The sequence below is a fragment of the Mytilus galloprovincialis genome, chromosome 8 (genome assembly GCF_965363235.1).
Source record: "Mytilus galloprovincialis chromosome 8, xbMytGall1.hap1.1, whole genome shotgun sequence".
NCBI classification, from domain to species: domain Eukaryota; kingdom Metazoa; phylum Mollusca; class Bivalvia; order Mytilida; family Mytilidae; genus Mytilus; species Mytilus galloprovincialis.
Window position 1 is genome coordinate 17,400,518 of NC_134845.1, and position 23,082 is coordinate 17,423,599.

General features: G+C 31.5%; 1 protein-coding gene across 1 annotated transcript in view; it reads right to left on the reverse strand.

The window, feature by feature from the left end:
* Window positions 1–23,082, reverse strand: part of LOC143085216 (uncharacterized) — a 35,774-nt gene that overhangs the window by 4,649 nt on the left and 8,043 nt on the right. Inside the window, exons 2-9 of the mRNA XM_076261440.1 lie at window positions 22,688–22,873; window positions 20,988–21,154; window positions 16,727–16,800; window positions 16,500–16,588; window positions 15,457–15,686; window positions 7,992–8,125; window positions 6,010–6,132; window positions 4,706–4,797 (exon numbers count right to left, since the gene is read on the reverse strand). Of these exons, the coding sequence (XP_076117555.1) occupies window positions 4,706–4,797; window positions 6,010–6,132; window positions 7,992–8,125; window positions 15,457–15,686; window positions 16,500–16,588; window positions 16,727–16,800; window positions 20,988–21,154; window positions 22,688–22,873 (1,095 nt within the window). The remainder of the gene's footprint in view (window positions 1–4,705; window positions 4,798–6,009; window positions 6,133–7,991; window positions 8,126–15,456; window positions 15,687–16,499; window positions 16,589–16,726; window positions 16,801–20,987; window positions 21,155–22,687; window positions 22,874–23,082) is intronic.

The following is a 23,082-nucleotide window of genomic DNA, read 5'->3' on the forward strand; positions in this document are numbered from 1 at the left end:
TTTGTAATACTGATATTACATTTATAAATATCAATGAAAATTACAATACTAATTGATATCGAATTGTGGTAGTAATTAGATAATTAATTGTATTATCTATCTATGTCGGCGTTTCTTCTGAATCAAACTGTAAACCAAATATATCGTATCATTTTCAATAAACCAAACTAAAATCTGATAAATGAAGGGGGTGATTAATTATCTTTACCATAACACACGGATATAACAGAAAACACGTTAAGATATTTGACAAAATCCGATGAAAATAACAAATATAAAATCAAAACTAAATACATGAATTTGGGATACAAAAATACTGTGACACGTCTTATAGCAATGCAAATTCACATTCAGCAAAACAGTCACAATCGGGAATAAGTCACGTTTGGTAATTAAAAGATCAGACGACGTAATGACAAACCCCAATCTAACACGTAGTACAAATGTCCTTAGTTAGTTTGGACAACGACACATCGTATGGATCAACCAATTCGTGATGGTGAACTTAAAATTTACAGAGTGTCATTTTTAATCCGTCCTCCTCATAACTTAGTTGGAGCAGTTTCTGCGTAAGGAGAACACTCCTGTATATGAAGTCCATATACTTTGAACAAGCACGAGAATAACGTATCAATTGAGATATTTAAACACCATACGAAGGGGCAGAGAGTATGTTACTGCTGAGAAGTGGGAAATTGATAATTGGGAAGTTGAAATCGTCCCGTTTATCATAGATTTTCGTGTGAAGTCGTCCATCTGTGTCAATATTGAGGAACAGATCAAGGTATGGAGCAGTCCTTCTAGTATCAGTAGTAGCCTCAAGTTCACTTGGATATATGAGATGTAAGTATTGGCTGAAATGTGGGTTATTCAATAATAGAACATCATCAATATATCGGAAAGTAAAATTAAAGAATTTCGCAAGGTACTTCTTCTTTTTGTTCTGCTTCATACTAGTACAAGTACAAAAACAAATCGGCCAGTAGGGGTGCACAATAAGTAACCATTGGAATACAAACTGTCTGTTGAAATATAAATCCTCCAAACTCAGCAAATATATTGTAGATCAAAAAGTCCAGCATTTAGATAACATTATCTTCAGTATATTTTCTGGTAGATTCAATGTGGTTCTTCACAAAATATGAATCATTGTAACCAAAAACAAGAAATTTGTATCTACGATTCCAATTTTTATAGAAAAAGCTCTGTTAAATGAGATGGTGTATCGTTCTTTATATGGAGTTTTGTGTAGTTTTGGTATCCAGTAGAATGATGGTAAACTTTCTTCGTTTTCTTTGATGTTGATACCAAAAGAAAGAAGGACAGATTTGTGATTTTGTAAAATTTCTTCCTTGGTGAATAATGTTAAAGAATATGTAGGGTTACCAGTAGGTCTATTCATTCCAAGCTCTGTTGTGAGACATTGCAAATAATGGTTTTTACATATGAAAACAAACTTTTGAGTATTTTATTTGCTGGAACAACGACATATTTGTCATGCAAAGAGGATTAAGCATCCACAAAATCCGGATTTTTAAAAGGATTAGTAACTCTTGTGCTCATATAGAACGTAGTTTTTGAATGCGCTTATGAATGCATGCTTGAATAGCTTTTACTTTTCTACATTGACTAGAGGTATAGGGGAGGGTTGAGATCTCATAAAAATGTTTAACCCCGCCGCATTTTTGCGCCTGTCCCAAGTCAGGCGCCTCTTGCCTTTGTTTGTCTTGTATTATTTTTCATTTTAGTTTCTTGTGTACAATTTGGAGTTAAGTATGGTGTTCATTATCACTGAAATACTAGTATATATATTTTTCGGGGTCAGCTGAAGGACGCCTCCGGGTGCGGGAATTTCTCGCTACATTGAAGACCTTTTGGTGACCTTCTGTAGTTGTCTGTTCTATGGTCGGGTTGTTGTCTCTTTGACACATTCCCAATTTCCATTCTCAATTTTATTGATCCATTTAGACAGAGTGTCCAGTTCTGGTTCGTCTGGTTCGCGCTTTACATTTCTCGCATAGTTCTCAACTGCATCCATCATTAACTTGAAGTTCTTTTTCCAGTTGATGGGATGGGGAATTCTATATTTTGGTCCCCTGGCTAACAACTCTCTTAGTTGTTCATTGGTAACGATGCCAAGTTCACCAGCTAGACTATAATTGTATTGTGACGATGCACATGAGCAATCCGGAGGCTTATATATCACATCTTTGATGTTTAAGGCATCTAAACCTCTCTTGTGGTTGAAAATCTTGGATGCAATAGACTTGTTGTACGTATAAGAAATAACAGGTGTAGCTTTATTTTTGAAGTACATTTGTAATCAGGTATAGTTTTTTGTACAGATTACTTGATGGAAAAAATTGCTAATATTTACAGCATCTAAACCTTTATTGGCGAATTCTACCTTAAAAAGTACGTTTTTCTTCATTTTTGGATGTAGTTAATACGGGTTTCAATAGTCTATGGGTTAGCAATGTCCATGATAATTGCAACTAGTCTATACAAAAGAGAACGAGAATCAGTGACGGAAGTATTTTTGATATTTTTACAAAATCGTTATTGCTTATATTAAGAATTTTATAAACAGTACCAATGTGACTACTATATATATAATCAATTCCACATGTATAATTTCCCTTCAGTGATGCTCGAGGCCAAAATAAAATCATTAACATAAAAAAAAAGTTGCTGAGCTGATCAGACCAATAAGGAATAAACTATCCTTTGCTACAACTAACTATAAATATAAAAGACAAAATACAGAAATATGTACTCCAAAGTTTAGTTTCTTAAAAACTGAAAATAAAAAAAAGTTTGCTGAATTGAACTTTAAAACTTTCGAAAAAAAATAACGTTTACACCATTATAAGCGTGATACATTTAGGTTCTTTTCACGTGGGATGGTCTCGACTAGTTAAATGTTTTCCTATATATTCTTTATTCTTTGAATGCGATTTTATCCTAAAAATAAATAACAGATTCCATTACTGAAAAATTAAAACTAAAATATAAAAATAAAGTATTGTATTATAAAAGTTTAACCGGTTTAGTGCCTTGAAGACATACAGTTTCTTCACTAATCAGTCTCTTTCAAGCATGCAGACAAAGAAGCATCATTAATGAGTTTCCAGTTTTACTTGTCTGAAAAGTCTGATTATTTTTTAAATGCCAAAAGCGTTTTCTTTACTTTAAAGAAGGCTTTCAACTGATATGTTTTATTTGTAAAAGTGATTAATATACAAGTTCCTCGTCATACATTTTAAGGAAAAACAAGAAAAATAACAAAAAAAATATCCAGAAATCAGTCCAAGGAAATCTTTCGAGAAAGGCGTAATTGTAGCATTTTTTTGTTTCATTTTAAATAGCTGATATATGTACAAATCACGGTTTCTTATCTACTCAAACTTCAATTGATATCAATACAGCAATACATGTTTTATGATCATGATCGCATACATTTTGTAGCGTTGTTTAAGAAATATATTTCCTTTAAGTATTGTAAAAAGTACATGTTTCCAAAGCATTTTTCTCCCTTTTTGATTTAGAGGATTTATTTATGAGCAGATTTGAATTTAAGTTTTTAAATTTAAAATCGCCTCTGTTTAGAAGGTTTATATATTGTAGATGATAAAATTAATGCCAATGTTTGTCTCATGACGCAATTAACAAAACATATAACCTGAATGTTACTTTTGTAGACATTCTATCTAGTAAGCTTGCTATACCACGTGACTGGAAATATTTGTTATTACAACACATATCACCTTACAGCAACTCATTTGGATTCGTTTTCAGCATGAGAATTTAAAAAATGCCTATCAGTAAATTCTTTGCTAAAGATGTATATTCACTTTTTATCGATCGAGGAAGTGTTTCTCCTATTTCACAACAAAAGTGGAAGGAAAGTTTTAATATAGAAATTAGTGACGAAAAATGGAAAAATATTTATTCCCTAGCTTGTACTATAGAAAGCAAACTAAAAGCTTTCCAATATAAAATGTTACACAGAAAAGTCTCACATTATTATCGATTTCCTTCAAAAAAATAAACTTTCCTTAACTAATGAATGTGCCAGTTGTAACGAAATAGGAACTATAGAGCATAATTTTTTTGAATGTACAGAAAAAAATAATTTGGTGAGAATTTTCTAATTTGTTGTATTTAGTTTATGGAGTAAAAATATTTTTGAATAAAGACAGTGTAATTTTTGGTGTATTGAATTCTGATAACTTAGTTTTAAATTATTGTATTCTACAGGCAACGTATTACATTAATTATGTAAAGAACACACAATTAGACAGACTGTTAATATATGTGCAAGCTTTTCTTTATTTTTTTAAAAGACGTATGGAGATATTAGAATATTTACATCTAAGTTTCTAAAGAAAAACACGAGTCATTTGTCACAGATGGGGGGATTTATGAAAGCTATTTAATTAGTTTTATTTTTAATATGATTATACTATAATGTATTCCAAAGTATTCTTTTAAGACGTATCATATACTGAGTATTCACATCACTAACTTGTAAATTTTTACTATGTCTTATTTGCATGATATCAATAGTATAACAATGCCATACATGTCATGTCATTCACTTATGTCTTGTAAAAATGTATATATGCTCTGTAGTTTGAACACCAAAAAGATCAATACAAAAACAATACATGCAAACATTTGTAAATTATGAAGTTCCACTCACCTTTCTATGTCTACTTCCATTATTAAGCTTATGTTTATGCAGTTCATAAATCGCATCAAGATATCTTTTGTGTTCATCTATATTTGCCTTATCTTCAATTCATAAACAATATATATGTTATATTTAACCAAGAATGAAATGTTCTCAAATTGCTATGAATGTGTTAAAACATCACTTAAACTTATGACAACATCACCGAAAAAAAAATTGCAAAGAGATTTGTAATTTTTCTTTCTATTATCATGATAAAACAATTACATAATACAAATACCAAACACAATTTGTTATGTAGGGATCTCTTTATTTGCATGTTTTTGAATACTATCTTAGTCTAATGTGAAATACATATTCAATACAAAACAGTCTATAGATATAGGAAGATATGAAAGGAGTGTTAATGAGACAACTCTCCATGCTAGTCATAATTTTTATAAGTAAACCATTATAGGTCAGAGTACGGTCTGCAACACGGAGCCTTGGCTCACATCAAACAGCAAGCTATAAAGGGCCCCACAAATGACTAGGTTAAAACTATTCAAGCTTCAGAAGAATTGTAAACTTATTATTGTATATGTGAAAAATTAAAATTACACTTTTCTGGATTTACCTACATCAGAAACGCTCAAAATCAAATATTTGAAAAAGAAGATGTTTTACGTGAAGCGTAAATGATTTGAAAGGAAATTTTGTATACTAAAGGGTGATCAATTCCATTACTATACCCTTAACTGTCTTATTTAATTAGCGACAAAATGACATCTCAATGTCATGTTCAGATGGTAAAAGCAGAGAGGTATGTCGGATTTGGAACTGTTCATGTTTGATTTAATTGAAATATCATACAACTGTAAAAAAAAAAATAATAGTCTTTACGACTGCAATGTTTATTTTTATTATGCGGTTATATGTCAGATGACATTTGTTATTGTCTGTTTGGCAATATACGTCATATTTTCTGATACGTGAACATAAATGCCTAAAACAATTATAGATAACGAAGATTCCAATTACAAATTGCATTTTATTAATAGTTACTCTTCTTTTTAACAGACGTAAAATACACCGTTTCTGTCTAATTTTGTAGTTTGTATGACACCCTAAAGAGACTAATTCGCTTGATAAATATCAGTTTGTTGTGCAATACATGTTACAAATGAATATTTATTTTACAACAGAAACAAGGAAGTAAGTTAATTTGATAGAGGAAAGACATTTTTAACATGCAAAGTGTTGACTAAACACTGTGCGCATGGTAAGTTCGATAATAAATAAGCCTATAATTTAATTTCATAGAAAGTACATACCCACGCAGAAAGGCCCTCGTAATATCTTGACAATATTCTCCGATGAGCATCTGTTTGACTTCTTTTTGTAATATATTGGTTTGACTTGTTTTGAAAGAGTTTTCACACTATCTAAACGTGGAACTAAAATGTAAAAAAAAATATGAAAAAAATCATTATTTTGCACCAGAATATTAAAAGAAAAAAGTAATTTATTTCTAAATTGAGGTTAATTGTATTCACAAATGTAAATTATGATTGTAAGAATATCACTTTTGAGGTGCCAATATAAAAAAGAGGAGGTGGAATGATTGCTAATGAGACAACTCTCCACAAAGAGACAAATTGACACAGAAATTAACAACTATAGGTTACCGTACAGCTTTCGACAATGAGCAAAACCAATACTGCATAGTCAGCGCTATAAAAGGCCTCAAAATAACAAGTGTAAAACAATTCAAACGAGAAAGCTAACAGCTTAATCTATATACAAAACATGAACGAAAAATAAATATCTAACACATCAACAAACCAGTTTCCTGACTTGGGACAGGCACATTTTTCACCAAATGTTTTCTATTTAAAAGATGTTAAATGAATTAGTTAAAGGGTTTACGGATCGATATATTGGTCACTAAATGACGTTTCAAAATATTAAACGCATATAGAGACTGCTATTCAAAGACTGTTCATTAGAAACAAATAATGGCAAAGCATTAAAGACAAATATACCTAATTTATACGATTTTGAGTAATACATAGACGCATTATGATCTTTAAATGTCTTTCAATTAGGATTTAGTTACATAGTCATTACTTTTGATATCTTTACACTAATGGATTATGGAATGGTTTGATAGACGTTTTAGTTATATTAATCTAAAGTGCGTTATCGTAACGAAATTTCTCTTTTTAGAATACAGCTTTTGAAGGGACAAAACTGGTTGCATGCAACCAAACAATATAAGAGACAAAGAGGCGAAAGATGCCGAAGGTATATTCAAATTCGACAAAAAGTAAAAAACAGGGACAAACATATATATAAAAAAAATAATCACAATCACAAGAAAAAAAAAACAGTACACAAAATATAAAATTAAAAGTTGAAGACTGAGCAACACAGTTTATCAAAAACTGAGGTTGGTCTCAGATGCTCCGGAGGTGATTATTTTAGTTTTTTTTTTAGAATTTTTGGTTCCAATCATATAATTACATATGTGAATGTTAAGTTTGATGAATTGGTATACATGAAGTAACATTAAAATCAAACCATGATACAAGATGAAATCGAGCATCAATTGTAAAGGTTTTTTTTTCCGCCATAACTCTAAACATGACTTGTCCATAGTCTTGGGATGTTGTATTTTTATGCGTAATGGTACTCATCCTGTGGTAGTATAACACATAACTTTATTCTCATAAAATGAGTGGATTGTGCACACGTAATAGATAAAACCACAATTTGGACAGGCGAGTTTAAACTATTTTTTTAGATCCGAAATTTACAAAACGTACGCACCTTGCGTTTATTTAGAGTCATTATTTAAGACTTGTTTCATATGTTATGAGAAAGGTTTTACTTTTACTTCCTTTGTATATTTTACATATATTTATTAAGATTCGGATATCGCTGACCTGCTGTGTCCAATTCATACAATATGATGAAAACATTTGGATAGGATATAAAATAGAAATTTAAGAATGATACACTAGTTTGACATATATTATGTATATCAGTTAAGAACGGACACTTGTGTGCTAGAATTCAATGTGTGCCTGTTGTTGAACGTACTACGTAGAAAATTCGTACATTTCATCTAGAAACAGTTACGTACTAATGCTAAGGCAGCAATATTGCTTCGTGGGATAACCAGTCGGAAAATCTAGACAAGGGAATTATATAACAGTTACCTTTGATCTTTTCCACTAATGCTAAGGCAGCAATATTGCTTCGCGGGATAACCAGTCGGAAAATCTAGACAAGGGAATTATATAACAGTTACCTTTGATCTTTTCCAAGTTTAGCTTAGGTAATGGCTTTGTATCATGTAGCTCTGTAAGGACTCGACAACTCCCTGACTTGATAATGTAAATCCATTCTGATGTGTTACTGTTCCGACAAAGTAATACGCCTCGTCTGGAATTAAATACACATGATGACTAAAAGCAAACATAATTTTAAATGAGAATTTTAAAACCATGTAAAACTTGTTTTTAAAAACAAAAACAAACAACAATAATACTAATATTCTTTACGGTTCACAGCATTTGCAGCCCATGCCTTTCAGTATCTTAATACTACTGAGGAACTATACAAGTAAAACTTTTTTTTTTGTAAAAAGTAAAATAAAAGAAATACCGAACTTCGACTGAGGAAAATTCAAAACAAAAAGTCCACAATCAAATTTCAAAATAAAAAGCTAAAAAAAAATTAAACGAATGGAGACCAAACGTCAAATTCCTGATTTGGAACAGGCATTTCAGTACATATAGTGTGTAGAACATTGTGGATGGCAGTCGCATGTAATACCATTATTGACAACAATGTTTAGTAAAACAAAAAGACATAGTCTATAAAAATTGTCAAAAATGGGGATACAGCAGTCAAAATTGTTTCATAATGTTAACCACCAATTTATAAAAACAAATGTCTGATTCAAAAATGAAAAACGAAATAAAACTACATCCATCGAACGTCTCAAGTTTGACTTTTGCACAAATATAAAAATGAAATTGATCGCTTATCTTTACCCCCGCTCTTGCTTTTGATTGATATGAAATAAAAATACCTAACAAAGAAAACATGAGTAGACAATAACACAGTTAAGCTTACCAATAGAGAATATAACGAAACAATCTTCATCTTGAAGATTAATCCACAATAACATATATTTGTGATACATGTATATGACAACATTGCGAATATGATCACCAACCTTATCGTACCAATGTGAACATGCCAAAATATGTTATGTAAAAACTAATTTTTGAATTGGCCGAACTGCTTTGCTTTCAATATTCTACTTCAAAACGACCTAAATATTTAGTCGCAACTCACAAATCAAGTAAGTAGCAGTGTTTTCATCTAGTGTTACTTTCTAGGGGGTAAGATATTTTAAGTCTTGTATTGTTAAGTTTCGTACTGAAATGCAACTAGCACTGACTGTTATAGGAATCCCCGACGTTGAAGTGACTGTGTCTTAGTTTTCTCCTTTAAAGAAGGAATATGACAGTTGTTATCCATTCGCTTGATAAATTTATGCGCATGTGTGAACAGTATGGACGTTATGTTTTGGCTCGTTAAAAAATTAACGACATTTAAAGAAATGAACTTTAAAATTATATTGTGAGAATTTATGCTAGTGAATATACGAATGAACTGACTTGTGATACTATATGAATCCAAAAAAGGATGGAAATGGGACTCGAAAAAGGAATAATTCGAAGGATCAAAATATCAGCGGTGAGAAACCTCAAAAACAAAAACAAAAACAAAAGAGTAGTACTCACAACGTTAAAAATGTAAATAAACAATCGGCAGCAGTACAAAACAAAATTGATCCTATGTTACCTTCTACTTCTACTATGACCTCTTATGACTCTTGTCAAATGATACAGGGAAAACAAAACATGCAGTACTTTATTCAGCCTTAACAAAATTTCGCATCTCCGGTTTTTCAACCGATGTCTCCTATGTCAGGATATTATCCCGTACCTTCTCAGAGCCCGAGTCACCCGATGCCCCCTTTAAATCAAGGCAGCGAATCCGGTGATAGAATAGATTTTTTGGTTCAGAAACATGAAGAAATATCTAAAAAAACTGTCAAGTATTGATGAATTAACCAGAAAGATTGGAAATTTTGAAATCAGTGTTAAAAGTTTGACAAAAACTGTTGAAAAAGGTTCAAAACGAATTGATGAAGTTGAAAAAAGTATGGAGTTTATGAACCAAAATTTTGAAAGTAGTAAATCTGAGAGTGAATATGTTTAAACAACAATCACAGAAATTAGAAGTGAAAACAATGAAATGGTTAACGGGTTCGATTGTCTGAGGGCTGATATGGACGAACTACATGAGCGACATGTAGACTTACAAATAAGGTCTATGAAGGAAAACCTTGTGTTCTCGGGTATACCAGAACTTTCCGAAAATGAATCATCAGAGCAAACTGAAGAAATTATAAAGGACTTTATGAAAGTAAATATGAAAATGGATATTGTAATGGACTTTCAGCGCACACATAGTTTTGGAGAAAAAAAACACAAATTAAAATCGACGACAGAGACACTTATATGACCAGACCAATAGTGTGCAGATTTAAAAACTGCAAAGATCGCGAATTGGTCAGATCTTTTGCGCGAAACCTCAAAGATACCAAATTTGGGGTGAATGAACAGTCCCCGAAAGAGGTTAATGACCGCCGCAAACTTCTCTGGCCATATTATAAGGAGGCCAAAAAACAAGGACAGAAGACGCACTTCAAACGAGACAAACTGTTTATTAACGGCAATGCAATTGGACCACCTACCGATCGTCACATGGAAACAGACAAAAGACAACAACAAGAAACAGAAGGCGCACGACAGAAAAAAACCATCCCGCAGAGGTCCTCAACAGAACAACGACCGTCCCCGTGGAGCCCCTCGTAGACGTGGAAAACATAGCTAGGTAAACCGTGGAGGTTTAACGGACACTTTAAATGACAGTTTTAAATTATTCAGATGGAACTAACTCTCACATTAACACTAGTATTAACTATAATCATTTAAAAAAAAAGATATTGTTCATCTATTGTCATTAAATGTTTGTGGATTAAAACGGAAACTACTGTATCAAGAATTTAGAGATTTATTAAAATGTAATGATTTATTATGTCTTACTGAAACGAAATTGGACGATTTAGATGAAATTAGTTTTGAAGATTTTACATTTCATTATAAAAACAGGAAAACAAATACTAGCTTTAGATCAGGTGGGATAGCTTTGGGCTATAGATCACAGTATGCAAAATTTATTCATTGTAAAGAAACAGATTGTCCTTTTGTTTTATGGTTTAGGGTAGATTAGAACTGAAGATGATATAATAATGGGTATAGTGTATATCCCACCTGAAAATACTCGTTATACGTCTGAAAATGCGATGTCAGAAATTGAAATAGAATTTCTTGAATTACAAAAGAATAGTAACTGTATTTTTCTTCTTGGTGTTTCAATAGTCGCACTGCAAATGAACAAGATTTTTTTAATATATCTGATTCGAAGAAAATTTAACCGATTTTATAGATGTAAATGAGTTTAATGGCATTCATGTCTTAGACGATCTTAAGATACCAAGAATACGTAATAGTTCTGATACTGTTGTCAATACATATGGAAGAAAATTAATTCAATTATGTAAATATGATAACATGTATATTTTAAACGGAAGAGTCGGTAAAGACCGAGTACTTGGTAAACCAACCAGTCGAAGTATTAGGGTAGTAGATTATATTTTCTGTACTGCTAATATTTTATGTAAAGTAGATGATTTTGAAGTTTCTAATTTTTGTAATTTATTCTCAGGTATACACGCTCCTTTGTGCTTGTCTCTAACTGTAAATGGTTGTAATGATACACAAGGTGAAAGCGAAGTAAATAATGACCAAAATGTACACATTGGTAAATGGAAACATGAAAAGACAATTGAATACAAAAACTGAACGAATTATTGTTAGATGTAATGTCTAAATATGATGATATAAGTTTGGTTGATCAAGGTACTGTAGAAAGTATTGTAAGTGATATTACGACTGTATTATTGAGTGCTGCAAAAGATACTTTTGGGGTATTTACTAAAAATTCAAAAAACATTGGTCGGGAAGGGAATTTTTCAAACAAAGATTGGTTTAATAAAGACTGTAAAAAAGTTGGACAAGAATTTCGAAAAAGCAGAAGACTTTATAAACACTATGGCTCTAATTTATTTAAAGAAAGACTTCGACAGTCAGAAAAACATTACAAAAAAGTCATGGACGACAATATTAAACTATCGAAAACTTTCGCACTGAGATGATAAATATGCGATTCAAAAACCCCAGGGAATTTTGGAAAATTTGGAATAAAGTTAAACATAAAAATAATTGTAATATCACCACTGAGTCATTGTTTAATTTTTTTAAAGATATAAACAAAAATAAGTATGAAGGAGATACTTATGATATTAACAATGATGTTAGCCAAGAATCTTCAAATTCTATGTTAAATGAAAGTATTACAGCTGAAAAAATATTAAAAGCTATAAAACATATAAAAAATAACAAATCGTCGGGTGACGATATGATTGTAAATGAATACATTTCCTCGTCTATTGATTGTATGATTGATATATATGTGTATATATTTAATATTATTTTTGATTCGGGTATTTTACCCGAGGCATGGATTATAGGTTATGTCATACCAGTCTTTAAGAACAAGGGTAGCTCTGCCGAACCACAGAATTACCGTCCTATCACTCTTTTGTCATGTTTTGGTAAGATTTTTACTTCTATTTTAAACACTAGATTATGTGATTATCTTGATGAGTACTCTATTTTACTAGAAAATCAAGCCGGTTTCAGACATGGATATTCAACTACTGATCATTTATTTTCAGTATATGCACTATTCGAGTTACTAAGATTAAGAAAGAAGAAACTTTACTGTGCCTTTGTCGACTTTGAAAAGGCCTTTTATTTTTTAAATGATTTACAGCATTTTTTTTAAGGCAAAGATGTACTTGGTGTAAATTTCTATTAGTGATGACCTCAAACACGAGTTAACAGTATTTTTAAAAATGTTTATGTTATTATATGCGGTGATGTTTTCCGAGAGTAGTGAAGATTTACAAAACATGTTAAATGAATTTGATGATTATTGTGAAAATGGCAACTTAAAATAAATGTTAACAAGACAAAAGTTCTTATATTCTCCAAAGGGAGACAACCCAAAAATATTAGATATGTTAAACAGAATAGAGAACTAAAAATTGTAACTGAGTATAAATACCTCGGTATATTTTTTGCTATAAGTGGTTCTTTTTTAAAGACCCGAAAACATATTTGTGAACAAGCTGCAAAAGCAATGTATGGTATTTTAAAAAAGTGTAGACAAAACAGTTTGCCCATAGAATGTCAGTAAGACATGTTTCATAAGATAGTTTTACCTATTCTTCTTCATGGTTCGGAAATTTGGGGATTCGAAAATTTTGATTTGATAGAACGTGTACATTTAAAATTTTGTAAGCTTGTTCTACATTTAAAACAAAGTACACCTAGCTGTATTGTTCATGCGGAATTGGGTAGATATCCTGTAATTGTTAATGCCAAAGTTCGTATGGTTAGTTTCTTATGTAGATTGCTATGTGGTAAAGAAAGTAAAATTTCATGTCTTTTATATAAACTACATAAGAAACTAACCATACGAACTTTGGCATTAACAATTACAGGATATCTACCCAATTCCGCATGAACAATACAGCTAGGTGTACTTTGTTTTAAATGTAGAACAAGCTTACAAAATTTTAATTTTAATTTTCATAACTATGGTCTTAACTGTAAATGGATATCATTTGTAAAAAAATGTTTTTGATACCTGTGGAATGTCAAATATCTGGTTGAACCAAATCTTAGATAAATGGGTAATTAAAAGTATCGAGTTGAAACTTAAAGACCAGTTTTTGCATAATTGCCCAAGCGAAATTAGCACTACTCCTAAATGCTTATGTTATAGAATTTTTAAAACTGATATTAAATTAGAAAGCTATTTTTTTCCAAATTGTCAATATATATTCAATTTATATTGTGTAAATTTAGATGTTGAAGTCACCGATTACCTATCGAGCCGGGAAGGTGGAATAATATATCAAGAAATGATAGGTTGTGCCATCTTTGCGAATCAAGAGACGTAGGTGATGAATATCATTATGTAATGTCATGTAATGCTCTAAATCAAGAAAGAAAGAGGTTGTTACCATCCTATTGTACTCTTCGTCCAAATATTTATAAATATCAACAATTGATGAGCTCTAATAATTATATTGTTCTTGAAAAACTTTATAGATTTATAAAAATTATAAATGTGAGGATCACTCCTCCTGGTTAGTTTGTAATTTAATGTTTATGTTTGTATTGTTCACATGTGCTTCAATATTTAATGTAATTGTTTATATATTCTCTGTAACTATGTAATTTGTAGTTTATGAGAAATAAAATTCATTCATTCATAGGTTTGATGTGTTTGAGCTTTTGATTTTGCCATTTGATAAGGGACATTCCGTTTTGAAACTTCCTCTAAGTTCAGTATTTTTGTGATTTTACTTTTTAATAGTGCATTTTTCAAATAAAAAGTATTACATGTTCAAAAGGATATAGTAGATTCATGGTTGACAATAAGACAACTATCAGTCAAAATGACACGGATTTAAGGGCCAATAGGTCAGAACTCGGCCTACAACAATGCACAAATGCATTCCATATAGTCGGCTATTAAAGGATGCACTTTGTAAATACAGCTATTTCACAAACAACATTTTGGAAATGTATAATATTCATAGATAAATTGTTTTGCTTATGTACTGGTTCCCATATATCTCTATGTTTCATCTCATAAAAACATCACTTGGAAATATTATCAGCATAAATGACCAAATATAGCTGGAGCCTTGAATTTTGAGGGAGACCAATAGTGCAGGTAGGTGTAGTGCAGAATTTAAGAACAAGTTTAAACTCATAGCATTTCATTTAGGAACATATAAATGTTAAAAATATGCGGAACAGACCTTTAGTTTGTCCTTTGAAAAAAATAGTGGAGTATATGAGCTTTTCATTCCAGGATATATATTTGATTCGAACTTCATAGTAAAAGGGGTACAGTTTTAGCTGTAAAAGGAGTTCCTTTAGGAAATTGCCTTGTCTATGTTTACAGAAATACAACATAGGCCTAGTCCCCGATATGACAAATAATTGAACAGTTCGAATATGAAAACCAATGGACTTATTACAAAACATCAAACGAAAACAAATATACAAGACAAAACCTAACAACAACTACTCAATTACATACTCCTTGATTGGGATCGAGACACATGTGATCAGTCAACGACACCCTACGCATGTGGTTTAACAGCACAACATTAGAAAAATTGTTAAAATTAGTTGGAAATTGATTGACTCATGAGCATGCATATGTTGTGTTCTGTCACTCCAATATTTCACAAAGGTCATATTTACTCTTTAAATGCAATTTTACATGTCTTTTGAGCAAACTCTTTTCAACGGGGTATTTGTTGCATACTGCATGATTACGATAAATGATTTTAATATATTGTATTAACGTAAATATACAAGTTTTGTGTGACGTGTTTTTTTTCCTTTTGTAGCCCTAGGGCATTACAAAATACAATGGAAAAAGAAAGAAAAGACGCAGAAGAACATTTGATATAATCTAACCTAAAGTAGGTAAAGCAGCAGATTTTCGGATCGTGGTATGGTAACTTGTGAATAGGCCAACCACTCAGTGAGGTCACAGTCCTCAAAAACTTGATATGCTCTGGTTCCTTTTCATATGTATGGGGCATAAATATATCAACGAAATCTTCCCGCCATACTGCCAAAAGTTCCACTTCACTCTTACACGTCACAGTCGCAGTTCTTCTTGAACCATGCATTAATGCCAATTCCTTTTTGATAAAATAATGAAAACGTTTATGCATGCATATCAATTTTAAATGTAACTAATTTATCGGTATTTTATTGAAGTGAAACGCTGGAAAATTGATTTTTAATTTCGTAAAATGTTTAAACTTTTTAAAAGTTAAAGATTTTAAATCAATGGCTGGCAAAATACATATAACAGTTTGTCTGACAAATCAACCTGTCTTTCAGAAAGATTTATCTAACTCTTAAGGTATATAAATGGCACAGGAAAAGTGAATCAAAAGTATATAGCTGTCCCATTCGCAGTTGGAATACTTTAATTACTGTACGCTCTCACGTGACAAAAAAAAACACTATCCGAGAAGAAACATATCGGTTATTTGTTTCAATTTGTTTAAGAGCAATGCCACTTTTTTTCAGATTTTATAGACATGAACGTTAGTTTGTAAAGGTCATGCATTGGTCTGATTTAATCTGTAAAGGAATACGTAATTGTCTAATCATTTCCTCAACTGTTAGTGATCTAATTAAAGGGGAGAATAACCTTCTCATTCTATAGAAATAGTTCTAATTTAGGTTTTATTACAGGAAGAAACTCATTTACAATGCTATAATACCGTTCACTAATTACCATACAATAGGATACACTAATTGAGATATACGGTTGTCCTATAGTTAAACGATTACGAAACGGATCAAATAGCATTTAAGAATCTAAACAAATACTTTCCTTTTCATGGAGGACAGTTTAGTTTGTTTCCATAATTACAAACGAACGACTTGTCATTAGGATGGTGTACAACACTGAATGTAATACACTGTATTGTAGTATTTACCCCAAAACTGTTTCCTTTCTTCAGCACAGCTTTGGTTCTTATTACTTCATCTTCTGTTTCCTCATCTGTTTCCATTAAAGTCACAATAGCTGTTCAAAAATGTAAGAATTTTTTATGAATCCTGCTACTTACATATTGCGATCTGAAATGATTTGTTAATTATTTGTTTTTGTGGATTTCGGAAATAATCACGTTAAAAAGTCATTATATGTATACTTCTCTCTTACCGTTTCCTGATAAAATGAAGTAAAAATTATCTGCAACATGGCCCTGTCGAATAATGACTCTCTTGTCTTCATATCTGTAAAAACAAGCATAACTGTAGTTATCAATTTGTGTCATTTCGGAATGTATAAATGCAAAGTCGTAATTTGTCCGATTGTAGTCATTATCTTCAAAATATATGCACTAATTAAAACTGGACATTGCCTTTTATAGCTGACTATACGTTACGGTGTTTGTTCATTGGTGAAGACCGTACAGTGACCTACAGGTCCTAATTTCTGTGTCAATTTTTGTCTCTTGTGAAGACTTGTCTCATTAGCAACCATACCAATTTTTTTTTTTTATATGTCTCTCAAAAAGATGAGAGGGTGCTCAAATCACCTAGTTATACCCCCAAAAAGTAGTGTACCGGTGTTCAAAAGTCATTAAACGATTGAGAAAAATCAAATCCGGGTTACAAACCAAAACCGAGGAAACACATCAACTGTAAGAGAAAAAAAAACAAAGCGACAGGAACAACAGGAACACCGAAGTTAAAAAAAAACCACACAAACGCCAATATCAATAGAAACGAAATATGTGATTACAACCGCCATATCCCTGCCTTGGTACAATACATTTTAAGAAAAGATGTCGTCACCATTGATTACAATTTATCTCGCACACATTTTTAACATTCTCGACATCGTGGTGTTAACAATCTAATCACACTTCGAATTTATACGTCCACATTGTATGAAATATCTTGTGTGGTTTACATCGTCAACTATATATGAGCAATAAGCAAACTTATATGTTCTTGTTTTTAACAGTTTGAACAATTCAGCAACTACACTTGAGTTGACGATTTACAAACAATCAATGCTATCATTCCTGTTAAAATTTCTACGATATTGAATATGTTTGAAATTCCATTGTGGTGTAAACAATATAAATTATGGTTTTATCAACAGTTCGGTGTAAATACTTTGACATTTAATCGGTATACAAAATAAATATAAACACGATTTAATACGAGATTAATGTCAACATTGTGATTAAAAACGATATAATCACAAAAAATATAAACACAATGTTGACGCACTATTTTCAACCTTGCGATGTGAAAGATGTGAGCGATGTCAACCAAGAAAACAAGAAAAACAGCATACTTACGATATTGTCAATTAAAACCGCGATGTTGGCAATATAAACTATGTTAAAGCAAGATATAGAGAAGGTATAATAAAAAAAAAAAGAGATTACCAACATCGTGATGTCGACGAACTGTAACACAATATTATTAATTAGGTAAACAATATACCACGATGTTGGGGTGATGTAGTCTATATCACCATGTCGATAATGTGAACGATGTTTTCACAAGGGCATTGAATCGGTAACCGTATGAACTTGATGTGACATGATATTGTCAGCTTTGTGGTTGATTAACGCGTTTTGCAAGACATTTGAACTGGATCACGGCCGACACTCGGCTAACCGAGAGATTGGTCGGTTAATCTATATTGAGTATGCGGCTATATGGGAGATTGGTCTGTTAATCGGGTTGGCTATACGTCTGTTAAGAGTAAAACGCACAATTTAATGTTAAACTCTATCAAATATACAGATTTTTGGCATATTATAAGAATCAAATCAAAAAAAGAAAAGTGTCTGACAAAATGATATCTATCATAGAACATTTTCCACCTTTAAAAACATTTCATAGTCTGCGCAGTTTTCAGTAAAAGTAAAAGGCGTCGCGCAAGTATGTAGTATTTATGACTACACGCATAGCAACTTTTTTAATAAAAGGCGAAACAAACAATTTTAGATATCATTCAAAAGACACAAAATACTACTTTGGTTCTTGCATATAAATTGACATTAGTAAATATTTCATAATTGTAATATAACGTGAGTAATACCACGTTTTAGTGAAAATTATGGGTTATAAAGTCTGTTAATGGGTTGGACAATTGAAATTGTGTCAGTTAAGAGTTATTTAGCCACGAAAATAGTTTTGCTACCTTTATATTTTCCCATTGAAAAAGTTAAGAATGAGAGATTCTTGAGTAAAAAAAATGATAACACGGTACAGCACTATCCTTCCAGTAAACGCATTTTTATTTTGACTTTCTTTGCATTTTATTGAAGAGTGTGTCACTTCAATATAGCGTGATCTGGGTTGGCCGCTGGAATATGCATGAATTTATTATTAACGATTTCAATCAGCCTTAATTTTTGTGTCTGCAAAAAGTAGCATGTTCTCAAATCCGACTGAACGTGTCTTTCTAATACAACACAGGGTACATATAAAGTGTTGTCGTTGTCATATGCACATGATATTTGTCACCGGACGTTTAACCCTATATAATTCGTCAGCATCATCCAATTGGTTCTTGTCTTCTATTACTTAATCATCTGTTGTTTATAAATCATTCTAAAGAAGTAAATGGAAAGGAGCGAATGCAGCTACATTTGGTTGTATTAAGTTTAAATTCATGTTATTCCGTTTAGTTCCTTTTCTACATATGTGCAGTGGAGAACTGCAGTTGTCCACATGTAAACTTCAAGCATTTGTTACCAATATGAGTACATCGCAATCCGTTACTGTTTCAACACCCAGGGTGGTTTCATGTCTTTATTCTTAAACAATTAATGTTTTTTTCTCTCTTTTTTAGCAATGCATCACTCTCTACTGTCCTTATCTTTTATTTATATTCTGTATCTCCATCCAGATTCTCGTGTATACCATGAGGGTGTTGATTATTTCTGTATTCTTTAAATTGTTATGTTACTTTTCTATACATTTTATTTATCTTACTCATTAGTCTTTCTCTATTCTTTATATTTAGGCATCCCAATATATTTTTACTTACTGATGTTTAGTTACATTACGACGTTAATCTCTGATTTATATACTGGTTACCAATGTAGATGACAAATTGGTGTCATTCATGACAATAAAACAGAATCCACAGAATATATGCGACCATTCTCGGATAAAATTAATTTTACTTTAATTTAACACTTTTTGAAACCACTTTTATCAATTTTCAATATCCATTGCCTAAATTGTTAATCGTTCATGTGTTTTGTTTCCGTATATTTTATATTCCATTACTCATGTTTTGTTTCCGTATATATTTTATGTTCCATTGCTCAAGTGCTGTTTCCGTATATTTTAGCCGCTCGTCTTGAGCCTACCAAATTAACACACTATATAGTAATAAAATTATACTTTTATTGTCATTCATAACTCTTAACAGACCAATTAACAGACCGGGTTTTATACATCCGACCCATTAACAAAGAGGTTTTAAAAAAAGATTGATTTATGTCACCAAAATACGGATTTTCGTGTAGATTTTTCACACAATGATATCAATTTGGTTAACACACATAATGCCTGTTTTTTTTCGATGTTCAAAATATTGCATGCAAGTAAATTCAACACAAGTGTCATTTTGTGTACATTTTGTGTGTGTAAAATGTGTATAAATTTATTGATGAGTAACTTGCCTTTTCATTTTATAGATCGTACATAGAAGCTAGAAAAATAATAATTACACCACTGGATTCAGTACATTGAATAGTTTTGTTAGACATAAATATTTTTTATGATAAACATATATTTAAAAGGTTATACAATGAAACATGCTGAGTTTTCAATGATTTTCTCGATAACACCTGATTAACAGACTTTAGCCAACCCGATTAACAGACCAACCGCCGATATAGCCGCATACTCAATAAAGATTAACCGACCAATCTCTCGGTTAGCCGAGTGTCGGCCGTGTGGATGTAAAATCGATGTGTACACGATATCGTCTACGCCACAGTGTTGACAATGTTTTAAAACATAGTCAATTGGATACATGTATACGGTTATTTGTAGATTTGTATTGGTTGTATCTGTATTTATATTTGAAAAATCAACATACCTAAAAGACAGTGTCAATTTTTATACCCTTTAAGCCATATCCACTTTTTATAATTTTGTCATTTTTGGTTTGCAAGAGTATGATTTTTTTTTATGTTTTTTCTATAGTAATATACTTTGATTTTGATTGGAACATTTGCTTTGCAACAATTATTTTACAAAATTTCATCAAATGAATGATGTCAAATAATTCAGTAACTTCCTTATTTTCCCTAAAATACATTAAACCGATTATGTTTGTAAATAAAAAGTTCTCAACACGAGATATTTGAAATTAACACTTCAATTGCTAACCTAAATGTAAAAATTGTTTTTAATTTCCTTAGAATTAAACCTACTTCTCGTACCAGCCAACTCGTACCAGGGATTTCTGCATTGCTTTTGGGAATTCTCCAAAGGCTTTAACTGCATGGTTTAAAGCCAATAAAGCGAGCTTGCATTGTTCATTTGTCCTTTCTTCGGGGTTCATACTGAGTATAGTTATTGCTTCATTACTAAGCCGTTCCTGTTTTATTAAGATATAATATTTCATAACTTTCTCTACGTGAAAAAGAATAGAATTATTAATTACAAAATCCAATTCACATTTTAGTTTTATTAGAATTAAATGACTTTGTCATTTCGCTTTGTAAGTGATAACTACATGCAGGTAATAAACTAGAAAAATTACATTCCTTTTAAATTCCAGATAATGCCGATTAATTGGTAAGGAGCATTCCTAGTGGGCGATTTGGAAAGTTATATCAATATTTTATTTTGCATGCTCGAACATCGACTCGTACGATCTATTCAAATCGTGCAGTCAACAAGGATAAATTTAAAGGGGCACTAGCTGTCAAATTCATGGTCACCGATTTGATTCAAATTCTCATATTTTATTTATAACAATGTAAAACATTTATCCAAACTATCAAAAGTAAAAATAAACAGTTTACAGAGCATGGGGTAGATAATATATAGGTTCATTTCGTGTGTATTTTAGTCCAGACGCCATCTAATTACCTATCGATTTGACCTCAGATGACCATATAAGCGATGTAAACATAAATACATATATGAATAGATTAAACCAATACGTGCATTTAATTTTCAGTGGCGGATCCAGCCATTTTAAAAAGGGGGGGTTCCCAACCCAGAGTGAAAGGGGGGTTCCAACTATATGCTCCCATTCAAATGCATTGATCGGCCAAAAAAAGGGGGGTTCCAACCCCCGGAACCCCCCCCCCCCCCCCCTGGATCCGCCACTGATTTTATAGGTCTCTTTGATTTTATTTTATAGATTAAAAATAGATGTTTCTCATTGTTTTTAACCGTATAAGAATGATTTTATGTGCATCGAATTAGTAATCAAATGATTTACCGTAGTTTCACTTTCATTGTTGACATTCTTTTTCTTTAAATAACCAGTATACGTACAATGCATGCGTTGTCAATCTCTAGCTAGGGGTTAAAAGTTCACATGAATACGGATTTAAAGAGGTCGACTCATTCACTTGCAAGTGAATTAATAATTATCAATGTTTCTTAGCGTAATTTGACAAAATTGAACCTTTTTGGCTGCAAAAAGCGAATTTTTATTTCACTATTTCACTTTCATTATTGATTGAACAAAAAAAAAATCAAACTTTAGATTTGTTATATATCTCGTAGCTAGTGCCCCTTTAACAACGGTGACGATATGAAAGGAATTCTAAAATGGCATTGAAAAAGGACAAACCAAATAAAAGAAGCTATACATAGACGTGTGCGCAAATAATTTGTAATGTTTGTGACAAAAACTCATTAAAAAACCATGATACTACTGATATGCACTTCTTTTTATCTACTCTGCATGCATGGAGTTGTTCAAATTAATCGAATCTGTCCTTACATATATAAGAATGAGACCTGTAGCGTCATCTCTCTATGATTTTTTTTTTTTATATTAGAAATAAATACTTATAATACAAAGTAGATACAAATTACAACGTAAAACATAAAAAAAGGCTTTTTGTCAAATATGCAAATTTTCATTAAACATTAAATTTGCCAATCTTACCTCCTTTCTGCATGCATAGTCACCAGGATCAAAGCTGAGACCATGGAGGCCATATATTCTTTTTGTTGTTAGTTCATCGTGATGAGCCCAAGACAAAACTTCATTTCTTGACGTGTTTTCATTTGTCCTTATTACTCTCAAAAGTATCAGAACCGTCTTAACAGCACGTCTGAATCGGTATCTCGACTGTTAATATTATATAACAAAGGTTACTAGTATAACATTCACATAGGGGAATTTCACTAACATGAATTTGTGGTGAATTTATATGCATGTGAATTTCACATTCACATGAAAATCATTTAAATTTCACCTCAAACGAGCTTATACGTAAAGCTAGGGTCGCACTGCCGATCAGACCAACTCGAACATTCCCGATCAAGACAAATTAAACG